This window comes from Onthophagus taurus, chromosome 10 (genome assembly GCF_036711975.1).
Source record: "Onthophagus taurus isolate NC chromosome 10, IU_Otau_3.0, whole genome shotgun sequence".
NCBI lineage: Eukaryota > Metazoa > Arthropoda > Insecta > Coleoptera > Scarabaeidae > Onthophagus > Onthophagus taurus.
In genome coordinates, this window is record NC_091975.1 from 2,320,311 (window position 1) to 2,333,832 (window position 13,522).

At 38.1% G+C, this 13,522-nt stretch overlaps 1 protein-coding gene across 6 annotated transcripts in view; it reads left to right on the forward strand.

Moving 5' to 3' along the window:
• The window catches only part of LOC111428552 (SAM and SH3 domain-containing protein 1-like), a 78,265-nt gene that overhangs the window by 8,916 nt on the left and 55,827 nt on the right, over positions 1-13,522 (forward strand). Inside the window, exon 1 of one of the 6 annotated variants that reach the window (XM_023064122.2) lies at positions 1,409-1,465. The exons of the other annotated variants lie outside the window; for them this stretch is intronic. Within the exon in view, the coding sequence (XP_022919890.2) occupies positions 1,424-1,465 (42 nt within the window). The 5' untranslated portion in view covers positions 1,409-1,423. Of the gene's footprint in view, positions 1-1,408; positions 1,466-13,522 lie in introns of those variants that run through there. 6 annotated transcript variants of the gene reach the window in all.

The following is a 13,522-nucleotide window of genomic DNA, read 5'->3' on the forward strand; positions in this document are numbered from 1 at the left end:
CTCGAATTGTTGAATTGTGTTTTGATGGTTTTGAATCTGGTAACGTTACCAACTTTGCATTTTAACTCAGTTCATCAATTTAAAAAACGCGTAAGCGAAGTGGGACACCGTTGGAAAGAGCAGAAAATTTCCCATAAGATGAATATAGTTCTAGAGTTTTCTCCCCGTCATATAAGAGAGTTATTGACCCAAGCGTGGTTTAGCCGCGGCAAAAATTCGTGGCAGCGCTACGTTTCTTATTTTTTCTTGCTCTCATTATCAACATATTGGCGGACGAAAAGTCGGTTTAAGATAGAGAAACGACCAAGCTTTCCAACCGTGTGCTTAGTTTTTCGCTATCTTTCTAAATAACAAAGATATGGGCCCGAGAAGTAGGTGGAAATATAAAGGAAAAAGTTTGTTGCTGGGCGGTTTGTTGCTATCGTCTCGCCGGTATCGGCAAGTGCTTAAATATATATATAACCAATCCTCAAGAAGTGTAACAAATTTGCAGAAATGAGATTAAGAGAAGCATCTCACAAAACTGAGATGATCTTGATCCATGGAAGAAAGTAGATGCCATGACTTTATATTTATAGACTACAAAGATCATTTCAAATTCAATTTAATTTTTTATAAAGGGTTTTATATACAGATTCAAACTTTATTAAATCTCAAAATCAATAAGAATATTATTACCAATGAGTATAGCAAAATCGAAAATATATAGACGATTTACTATGTAGAAAATGTTAGACAATTTTCGGGTGGCGGCTTCCGCTTCCATACGAATGCGTTAAATCGAACCCAGAAGGGCAATTTCATAAATGCGATAAGGGAAAATCGAAAATCAAAGGGCCGCTTTGTCGCCGTACCTTCACGTCGTCGTCTTCTCTGTCCTTTATGTACTTTTGTCGCGGAATTGCATCTGTCGTGTAGTTGTTATCCGTATTTGAAATAAAAAAATTTTTTGTTACGAGGTAATTGGAGGTGGCTGCTGCAATTCCACTAACTTGGAATTACATTAACCCGGACATTATCCCTACCGCACAGAAATTATGATCTATGGCGTTATTATTGTGATTAATTTCACCGTTGGATTAATGTAATTCCGATTATACCATCTCGGATCGATGGTAATCTGTTTACTATTGAATGTTTATAAATATATGTTTAACTTTATTTTCTTTTCCTTGGAGTTATTTTCTCTAACAGCACTTTCTGTAATGTCGCGTCATTTTACCTAAGGGAAAACCGCATTCAATTTACAATTTACTTCGCTTCCGTCCGGCATAGAAAGTTGCCCCTTAGTTTTATCGTCATTAACCGCAATCTATCGATATCGACTCGGTGTGAAAAGAACCGTTAAAAAGAACTGTTACAATCTCACGTTTTTATTTTTTCTCTTTCTGTTGCAGGTAAGTCTCGACTACGAAGTGACAACATGATAAGTGAGATATGTTTTAATCTAAACATTTCTATTTGGGTAATTATCTTAATTCAATTTTTCGATAGTAAAAAAACTTAATTATTGAAAATTGCTGTGTACGTTCTATTTAATTTAAAAGTTATTAAGCGAACGTCGCGGTGTTTTATTCGATTATAAGCGCTCGACGAGAAATCGATAAACAATTAATTAACCCGCCTCGCGCTAAACTAAAAATATTTTTTTTTTGCTGGATCAGTACAAAAAGACGGGGATTCAGTGTGGGAGGAAAGGGTTTTAACCCATGTTTTGTTTGCGTGCGTGATAAAACTGTTTTTGCGACTTTGTTTACTTTTAATATCCGGCGATAAGATAGTGTGTTAATCATCATGCGGAATATGCAAATATATTGTACTTATTATTGTTATCAAAGGAATACAGGGTGTTCTTTAAATGTGCTTTTAACGTAGGAAAAATGTTAGTTGTCTGTGGACAGAACCGTAACGATCTATTTCCACGAGCAGACATTTACGAGGCAATTTTTATGGCGAACGTCGGACGCATTTAAGGACACCGGAAATGACCGGACGGGCCGTTCAATTCCGGGCCGGGGGCCCCGGTTTTATAATTGCCATACATCAAGGCGCACTTAATCTACTATCGCAATTTTCCCGCGAACTGCGACCTTATTTACTGCGGCTGTAATAAAGCGACGCGTCGCATAAATCTCGTCCCGCGGGAACCGGTTATTTATTTACGTCTCTCCCTTTGAGCCTCGGACGCACTTCCGGCGGTTGTTTTTCCGCCGAATTTCCATGCAAAAGGGGAATTTTTCTTCTACTGCAAGAGAATATATCGCGCCCGTCGCCCAGATGGGATAACAGGACCTTTCCTGCTGCAGCCTCGGCTTCGGTAAACTCGACGTACGAAATACCCAATCCTTTAAAGGGCATTCGTCTTCCAATGTCGTCGTCTCTCCTCTATTTAACCGTCGAAACGTATTGCTGAATAAATTTTACGCAATTTAGACGTCCATCGATGACCGTTTTATCGCCAGATTTATTACATTTTCTTATCTTATTCCTATAAATTCAAACATTTCTTCTTCCCCGAAACAATTATACAAACAACTTTGGACCACTTATCTTAACCCCAAAGTCGAAAGCTAACCAAATCTGAAAGCAAACGATGTTTAACCGACTAATCTAAGTGCACATAGAGCTTTCAGACTAAAAGCACACAAACGTAACTAACACCATGTTTCTCCTGAACAAAAAGCAAAAATAACAAATTAAAATATAATCGTTTTGGAGTTTTAATTTTTAACAACTGTTAGTTTAATAAAAATATACAACAATTTAACGCTAAATAGCAGCTAAAACTAGAGCAAACATCAGTACTAGAACTAATACTAGAGTTAGAACTAGAAACATTAGGGTTTAGCCGTTTAGAAGCTGGTTAATAGCCTGGTTGAGAATTATTTTATACTTGTCTAATTGATTAACAACTAGTTTGAAAATGACTCAAAATGACTGAAAACTAGTTGATAGTCATTGAAAACTTGTCTAAATGTGTAAGGAATAATTTATAGCAAGTCCAAGTTGTTCAAAACCACTGAAAGCTGCACCAACATTGTCAAAAATTTGTTTATATACCAAATTGTTCAAAATGATTGAAAATAGGTTCATAGTGTACCTATCTCCTGAACAAAAAGAAATTATAACCTGAAAAGGTTTTATATCTTAAAATATAAGTAACCGTTTTGGAGATAACAATTTTTTCTTAAGCGATCATTGAAATGTCTGTAAATCTGAAAATGGCGAAGGTTTCCCGTTGAGATTCATGTGACGTGACACGACAACAACACGAGAGAGTTATTCAATTGTGTCGGTTTTGGTTTCCGGGACACGAAACGAAGAAACGACGCGACGCGAAATTAAACAATTAATTACATTTTAAAATTAATAGTACCTCGCGGAGATCCTCCGATGATATACGCCCAACGGACACGTAAGGGGGCTCCACCATCGCCGGCTTTCGTGTCCCTGAGTTATGCCTCGTCGCTAAAACCTTCCTGTTTTATTCCGAAATCGCGTGTGCCTCTCTCAGGTTTCGTTCGTCGAGTAAGTCATTTTCTTCGAAGTCGAGGATTGGCGTATTGATTTTCACTTCTCAACCTATAAACATTCTGTAAGCCTTCGTACGATAGATCATCAAGTACTATATGTAGTCATAAACATTATTCATTTTAAGAAAACAATTTAGTTGAGATGGAATCTTTTATAGAAGTATATCTAGGGTAAAACATACATATTTGCAGTTGGGTTGTGTTGGTACAAGGAAAATCGAGTAAAATTTGTATTTCAGAGGTGTTTCGAGCTAGGGTAAAAATATTCGAGACCCACACGTAAAATTTCGTTCGCTCCGCCCCGAGTTATAACAAAAGGGGGTCCGCAAGTCCGTAATCCCGCAAGCCAATTTCCAAGTACAATCATCAAGACGACGACGTCGAGGCAGTGGCGGCGAAACTTTCACTCGTCCCAATAATACGGCTATATATCTTCGCGGAACTTTCATATTTCTGGTAAGCAGCGGCCGTTAACGTGGATTTACGTACGCTGGAGCTTGCCGTGTAGAATTTTATTACGGAAAACGGGAAAACACCGCGCCACATCGATCCGCCAGGTGGCGCCCTCGGTCGACGCGAGCGCCATCTACGCCTATTTTTATGTTAATTCCAACGGAGACGTTCGCCCTCTTTCCTCTTTATTAAAAACTTAGCGTCAGAACGGCGTTCCAAGAATGCGAACATTTTCCAGATCAATTAAGAATCATTTTGTGTTAATATTTAATCTTTTTTTTTTCTTTTTGTGATAAGATAAAATAAATCGATTGTTAAACTGTTTTTACGACACAAAGAAGAAACGTTTCGACCACCCATTTTCAAACACTAAACCTTTCCCGGGTTCTTTATTGGGAGTCCGGGGTAATAGACGTCCCAATAAAACCGAATTAGCTGATTTAGACCTATACTTTCCATTTTACGTTCGTATTTTTTGGGATATATAGCCACGTAACTGGATACTTTAATGTTGAGGCGGGTACTCTCGAATACTTTTCCGTCTTCTTCTCGTCCCACTCTCAAAAAGTCACTTTCGTTAGTAGAACCGGAGGGCAGCTGGTATAACGCGCAATCCTTCCGCTGAAAAATTCATATGAAAATAACCGGCATATCCGGGTACAAGCTCCAGCGGGGTGAACTGCAATATGCCCCTGTCGTATATACGTCAGAGGGTCTTCTCTCCTTCTCTCTCGTTTCCTGGGGCGCAATATAAAGTTGGGGCGAAATTGTAATACCTTTTGGTACGCGCGCGCGAGTGAACGTGAACTAACGGAAATTTCAGCCAGAGACCGGTTTCTGCTGAAGCTCCACAGTCTGATTTGATTACCGCCCAGTGTAACAAAGGAGAGGTTTTGGCTATCTTCATTTTTATTCTAAAAGAACAAGATTTACTTTGTATAACTAGGAACTTTTTTTAACCGTTTTTATATATCATTGTAAATTTGAATGTTTTCTAAATTTTCCTAACCCAACCTCAAACTTTCTTTATAAACTCAAAAAGTTTTACATTTGAAATCTTAACTTTTTTTTTAACCATACATTCAAAAATATTAATTACATCGGTGATTTTTAATAATGTACATAAAATTAATGATTCATTTTGTAAACTTCATACAGGAAAATCTCGATATAACGCATTAATAAGTGTCCGTTATATGAATCAGCAAATGCTTTACATTTAAAACTAATACTAGCACTACAACTAAAACTAGACCTAGAACTAGAAACATTCGGATTTAGCCGTCTTTAAAGACGTGCGGCTAAACCCAAATGATTCTAGTTCTACGTCTTGTGTTAGTTCTAGTGTTAGTTCTAGTTTTAGTTCAATGAAAGATATACAACAGTATAATAACGTTCCTGTATACCCTTAAAAAGTTTCATTTCTTAAATCCTTCTAAATAAAATAAAAATTTTGATGAATTTTTTTTACAGTTCCGAAAAAAATTTAGAAATCTCTGTTTTAACCAATTTGAACTCCATCGACTTTACTTGACTTCTAAATTTACTGTTCTCGTTTTTCGTCTTTCGATCTGACTTTGAGTAAGACGAAGTCGACTCCTTTTGTCGACTATCGGCTTTGCAATTGTGCACAAGGAGCATTTCCAGGAGGACCAACGAGCTCGCGAATTATTTTCTGCACGCTGGCAGCAGTATTACCTCAAAGACCAGAGAATTTAAGTCGCCTTTTTTGTTGGAAATAACGAACTGCAATCGTCGTCATCATCGTCAAAGAAGAAATCTGTTTTTGATTTTATTTTCAATCCTTTTTTTTACCAAAAACGGTTTCCTCATTCAAATGAGGCTAAGAAACACTACCACTTCAGACAATGGGTAGTTTATCAGACGTCGTTTTGTTGACCCTTTTTGTAGTTTACGTTTATAGTCGATGCCCGACGCGTTTCGTAACTTCCATTCTGGGGATTTAATGAAGTTCACGTTGTTTGTTTTCGGGTGGGCCGAAGAGAAGTAGGCGTTTAGGGATTGTCCAGACTTTAACTTAACTGAGTTTGCATAAAAAATAAAATTAAAAAAAAGTTTCAACTAAAAAATTTTAATCTAGATATTTTTTTAGCAAAAAATGTGACGTCGCCATCTGCTTCTGTGACGACGTTATTCGTAATCAATTCTTCATACATAATCCACCGGGTCGGCGACGCCTGGCGTCGGAGAGAGTTGATTTATTGAAAATGCATGCATATCAATCTCTTTCGTTTCGGTATAAAGCGAGCCTCATCTTATTCGGGCCGGATCCGAGCAAATTACTGAGCGCGGTTTAAATTTTCAATTAAAAACTACAATATACTGTCACTTGACATTTTCGGTGTCAAACGCACGACGCGTCAAAAATAAAACTCAGAGGGGGCGCGAAACGAACCAAACTCGACTCAGAATCAGGCCCCACATTCAATTCTATTCGAAATCGAAATTAAATATTCCCCAATTTTAGAAAAATATAAACAAAGGAATATTTTTTTTATATAAAAACTCGCAAATATTTGTTTGTCGTTTCGAAAACCGTGATTGAATCATTCTTCCCTCGTCCAATTCGTGAAGAGAAGGGAAACTAAACCCTAAATTCGTTAGCGTCCCTCTTCGAGGGGGTTGGTTGTAGGATCGAAACTTTTATAACGCCCACGATGACGGATTTTCCACGGCATTTCAACTATTTACCGTCGTTGATTTTCGATTTTCGAAATTTGGCATCGTCGGAGCGTGTTATTGCTTCTTTTGTACGGCCGCCACATGATCGCGTACGCAATCAGGGTTGCCGTAACTTCATTATAACACCCTCACTTTATCATCAATCAGAATGTCCACCCCGTCATCTTATGATCTCTCAAGTTCCCTATGGGATAGAGAAAAATTTATATTTCAACGTAATGAGATGAATCGATTATTGACTTACATATTAACGAATATTAGTGGTTATTTGCTGTTAATTAACGTTGCCAAGAGGGTTTTAGAGGATGGTTTGGAGGTGCATTCCGAGCATATCCGGTCGATTGTATTACAAAAGGGGATTGGATTTCGATCCATCTCATGTTAAAATTTCGATGGTTCAGGAAACTATTTGATTGAAAATTGAGATTGTAACTAAAATATTATTACTTTTTTGGTAGTTGATTGTTGTATATTTTTATTAAACTAAAAGGAGAGGTGCAGTTTTCAGTAGTTCTGAGCAACTTGGACTTGCTGTAAACTTTTCAATGATTTTGAAGAACATGAGATGGCTGTGAACCTATTTTCAATCATTTTGAACAATTTTGCTACCTTATAAACCAATTTTTGACAATATTGGTGCAGATTTTAGTAGTTAATATTTATAGTTTTCAATGACAATCAACTATTTTTCAGTCATTTTGGATTGTTTGCAAACTAGCTGTTAATCATTTAGATAAGTATAAAATTATGTTCAACCACATTTCAATGATATGAACCTATTTGCAATCATTTTGAACAATTTTGCTACCTTATAAACCAATTTTGGACAATGTTGGTGCAGGTTTCAGTAATTCTACGCAACTAGAAATGGCTATAAACTGGTCCTTATACATTTAGACAAGTTTTCAAATGTGTAAATGCATTCCGATTGTATTACAAAAGGGGATTGGATTTCGATCCATCTCATATTAAAATTTCGATGGTCTAGGAAATTATTTGGTTGAAAGTTGAGATTGTAACTAAAATATTGTTCTTTTTTGATAGTTTTTCGAAAGAAAATTTAATTTCGGTTGTTTAATTGAAAAACCGCCTTCTCTTTTCGGATACAAACACTCGTGTGTCTTTCGGGGAACCGATACAGTTAGCTTTGCTCTCAAAGCGGCGTCGAAATTGGTTTTTTCCTCCCGTGCCGATTCATTGTCCCGTCCTACAGGGAGAATTACGAGATGTTGGGATCAATAGGGACGAGACGAAGCCGGGGCAGGTTGCTTGTTCTTGTCGTGGGGAACAAAAATTCCCATTTCTTAACTCTCTCCCAACGACCTTCTCCATATTCGGATAAGGTAAATTCCCAACAGACCATTATTTTTACGGTTACCGCTTACATGGTCATAACCCTATCCAAAATCTAGTATCTACACCATTCGTGGCACTATCTCGATTAATTACCATCGTTAGCGCCGTTTTAACGGGCGGAATTTTCACCGGGAAAACTGTCACGAACATGCTAATGCGACGTGTATCGCGCCGTCCGCGTGTTAATAACTTCATGTGGGCTCACCTCACGTGACGTGTATAATATTACTATAGCAAAAAGAAAGTGTTTCAATCCGTTTTCCAAGATGATTCATTATCGGTTAATTTTTTGTTCGTTTCTATTTTTGCGAACGATTTATGCGTGACCAAGTCGCATTTCAACGATTAAACAGCGATTACGGCCGATGAAGTCCCTCTCGAAAACTTAATGGGACGTTTGCACGAGACTCTTCCTCAAGATTTTTATTGCGCAAAACTATAGGTAGATAGGTACTACGAAAACAGACGTGGCGTTCAATTTCCCTCGTCGCTATCGCCCGAACGGACAGCTGTCAAATTAGGGACGCGTTAAAACCGGCACGTGAGCTAACAGGTTCGGAAACACCGTCCCTGCGCGCAAAAAATAAAACTAGGGGGAGATGCGAAAACGGCGAGTCCTAATATCGACGGACAAGTGTAAATAGTGCAGTGTACGATGGGTGATCAATCAGCGTCATCTAGAATTTTTTTCCAACCTATCCACACATTTCCCTTATGTATACTTTTACCTACACCTACTTTATTAATGCTGACATAAAAAATGACGGGGAAGTCAATTAATATTTTTTTATAAACATTACTGCAGTATTAATTAAATTTGATATGCAATGTTTTTTATTTCAAGTTAATATCTCAATTAGATTGTGAGATACAATGTTTTAAAGATTGATGTTTTTCAATGCAACATATATAACTGAGCTTATTCAAAGTTGAATTAAAAAAATCATTACTCCAAGGCTTGGAGATTTGGAAATGTGACCTTAAATGTGTTAATTATTAATTAAATTTGCTTTGAAATGCTTTTTTATCTTACATCGATATCTCAATTAGATTATGAGATACAATAAGTTAAAAAATCATTATATCAAAAGTTTGGAGACTTGGAAACTTAAAAATAAAATTTATAAAGCCAAAAGTGTTCGAAATTAACATGAAAATACATCTAATATAATTATGACTCATCGATCAGTTTTACCAACCCAACCCAACCCAACCCAAAAGCAAAAATTCCTTAAGTTAATATTTTTCTGCCATTAAGAATGATTGATAATAGTTATTATAATAGTATATTGCTTATGGTTATTTTTTTCGTGTAATAAATTACTCGGTATAAATAATAGTCGTTATAAAGAAGAAAATCAGGAGTTTTATTAGAAAAAAGTTAATGGAGCAACAACGTAGTTGAGAGATGCATTTGTGACGCAATACAAAAGTGGACGGAGCACCTGCTGATGACGAGACGCGGTCAATGCATGGAAAATTAAGACTGCAACGGCTAATTGTGGAGTACATCCGGCGGGAGCCACCTTTCCCTTGTGGGTACGGTTTGATAAATGGCCCCCTTTCGGACACGAGTACGTTGTTAATTGGCACAGGGTTCTTTTTGCTCAATGTGCAAACGCCCCGTTTATTCAAATCAACTCTTAATAGACTATATAACCCTAAATAAATCCATCGACATTTTTGCCCCCTTTGATGATGAAAAAGTTATTTCTAAAAGTCTAAAACTGTGGTCGTAAGCTGATAGCTGCTGGTACGGCAATTTAATCAAAGTCTGCGTAATCGAAGAGGTAAACAGGACTCTTAAGTCATCGGATCTGGGGCGTTTTTCGGCAAATGCAAATAAGTCGAAGAAGTTAAAGGAGGTGGAGAGGCGGTTCCGGGACGTTATTGAATTGATTGAACCCGTTCCGCTGCGTTCGCAAGAACTGCCGCCCCGCTACAATAATAAATGAAGACGGCGTCAGTGGCGGGCGTATTCCGGGTTCTCTCGATCCAGCCAAATCCGCCTCCCCTAAAATCGATCGCGGCCGACGTCGCGGTAGCTCTTCTCCCAACTACCACCAACCAGTATCACTCCCCTAGAAAGAAAACGACACAGAAAATCCCACTGACTGGAAGAGACCGAGTGCCTTCTCCACACGCCCCTCTGATCTGTTAATAATAACTTGCCATTCAACTGCAATAAGGATGTTATTTATCCTTAAATGTTTTTTTATGTAATTTATTTTGAAAAAATAATGACAAATTGGGATTGTACAAGAAAATGAAAGGCGAGAAAAAAAATAATAAGAAACACCCTTCCATTTCCTCTAAAACTCCTTAATCGCCACAGTAAACACGCACAATTTTAAAAGACCCTCCCCTGTGAAATAGACAGATAAGACCTCTTGTACTCTAGATTAACAATTTCCCGGGAAAGGACGTGATTAATTGCGAATTTCTAACCCGGGACAGAGTCCGCAGCATCCTCCTCCTTCTTCTGTTCTAACAGCGCTTTGTCGGCGTCTTTCTCATTCGTCCCCATTCCGCGTCTTTAATCATTCTCTTTTAGTACCAACCCCAAGGCGCCGCGTGCATTTTTTATCAGCTCTTGAAATTCCGCGAGCGCGCGTCGCGTAGCTACCAATATCTTCAACCCAAGAAGATAAACATGTAAATACCGTCTGAATCTTTACCTTCTCGGTAAGGTTCAGACCACACCGTCGTTTCTTTTAACGTTCATTGCCGCAAGCAGCTCCGCGAACTTTGTAAGGAGGGCGAAAATGTGACGTCCCGCGGCGTCGCGACGCCGTAACCGCCGTCGACGTGGCATACTAAATACCGGAGATGGCGCCTTAAACTTAGAACTAAGTGGCTTTGCGATATTAGCGACTAAATTGCTTCCGAAGGGTGTATTAATCTTAACCGTAATTGTTTCATATTCTGGGGGAGTAAGTTTCGGGCGTTGTCCTACCACGCCGTCCTTGAAAGGGTTGTTTCATCCTAATCCTGATCCATCTTCGTCAAACACTTATAAGAATTAAATCACTAATATCTTTTCAACAATAGAAAGTAAAGAAAAGACGATTAGAAACGTAAAAGAAAATAAAAAGGAAGAACATAGTTTATTAGTGGGGTAGTTAAAGGGGGGAAGTAATATGGCGGCCAATTTCACATATGCTACCGGGACAAAGAGGCAGGGCCAAAGAAAAGACCCGACGGGCCATAAAGGGGTGCCGTATTGTCCGAAACGACCAATAGAGGACTCTCGATCCGCGGCTTATTTAACAACAAATTCATTGTTGCAGAGACGCCGCCCCTATTCGCACAAATATATAAAGAACTGGTAACCCCTACCAGTTTGAAGTGAAGGAAATTACTTTGATAAGAGGTCATAAATGAAAAGACCGGGCGAACAACACAACTTTGGTACACTGCTTAGATATTTGAACGTATATTTCCTCAAAGTTGTTAGGTACCAGTTTTGCTTCAAGTTCAAAGCTGTAGCGGACGTACGGCGCCAAATAACGATCCTGACGAACTGAAGACAAGCGAAAGGGGGCGGCACAGTACAGAATCTCAAAGGCGTGCAGTTCCCGTCTTAATTATCTTGTGTTTGCTAGTGTGTTTAGCTGGATTAATTTGAATTGTTCACGACGAGGAAGAGAGTTTGTTTCAAAAGAAAATTATTATTGGTTTACTACATAAGGTTTCTACATTAACAATCTCTAAACTATTTTACTTGATTAATAAAACTAATCATATACGAGGTGTGTAAATTAAGTAATTTTTTTCAATTTTTTATTTGAATAGAATTGCAATTCAATATTGTCTTCAGTGCTGGAACTCCGATACTGGAATAGCCTTCAGCTGGTTCCCTTGAGGCGATTTTTCAATCTCGGGAAGAGGAAAAAGTCACAAGGACTCAAGTCAGGCGAATAAGGAGGTTGAGGAACCATAGGAATATTTTTACTAGTCAAAAACTCGTTTTTTGAAATTGCCCAACCCAACCCAGTTGTTCTTGATGTTTGATTTCACACGAATGATACTTTTTCGAAGTTTTTGGCACAAACTGTTGATCTTCGACTTGCTCATTCTTGCTTTTTTGGGCCTTGGAGAGGTTGGAGCGCTTGGTTTCCGGGTCGTACTAAACACCCAAGACTTGACCTTACTACTTCTAGAGATTTTACTGTACTTAAATAATACTTCTATATTTATCATTCAATCCCAATACGGTAGTTATTTTACCTTGGCTGTTTTGATTAGACACACAACAAGAATTTTAATAGCTTTAATCATTTCAATTTTATTAACTTCGTTCCTATTCGATTAACTATAAAGGTTTTGATTATTATTGGCTTTTTGAAATGAAAGATTTTCGCTTATAACTTATTGGATATTTGAAAGATTTATTTTATTTATACAAAAAGTTGAAGTGTTTGAATAAACCGCTTGATTTGAATATTTATTACCATCAGTAAACTTCTGTTGTCTTTCTTCTCCCCCGTCAATTTCCCTCTTAAAAGGGCTTACGGTGGATTTTATCGGAATTTAAAAGGTTTTCGCGTAGAGAGACAATCGAGTCGCGAGACTCGAAAAGAGAAAATGGAAAAAGGGACGCTGACGGCTTTTAAATTCGAGCACTTTGAAATCTTCGTCGAGCATTAAGAATTAACTTCAATTAGGGCAACGATTTCGTGTACGATTTTATTGAGGATATTTCCGATTTTCCCCGCAGCTTCCATTTAATATTAAATAATTAAATATGAAAATTTCGAAGTGCAGGCGACCTTGAAGATACAGAGTTAATAATGCAAATTTCACCTGGCGCGATGTCGCCTGGACGTTAAGGCTTTATGACAACCGTAAATTCTACCGAATTAGAGCTTGGAAAATTTATGGCATCGCTTAATCCGGCACGGAGCCGTTTAAACGGATTCTGGAAAACGTAACTCAGCTCGACTGGTGCATGACGCGTTGCGGGAGATAATTTTCCAGGTTCTTCAGAACACAGAATGAAATACAAGCGATAACCGATTGAGACATAAATTTGCTTTTAAATTAAATTCTGCGACAAAGTTTTTGTACCAAATACCTCTTTGCACAGTCTATCAAGTATTCAGGTGCATTGGCCAATCAGAAAACGGCTTCCAAAGTTGGCACACGTTTCTCGAATACGGAAAAAGTTGGCTTCGATATAACTATCGAGGTGCGAAAGTTTTCTCCACGCGGTTTATCCCGGTGAGAATTTACGACAGTTTCCGACAGTTTCAGGTTCGCACGCGCAGACTCCGATACTTAAGTTTATTATTTACGATGAGGGAACGAAAAGAGGGTGAGGTCGAGGAACGCGAGCGAACTAACACGTCGTAAAAATCTAGCGAGTTATGATTTTTCCGGACCAACCCGGAAGTTTTAATAACTCGTACACGGAGAAAACCCCCATCTATATAGTGTAGATTTAAGGATCACCTTTTCTTTAGAAATAATTAACT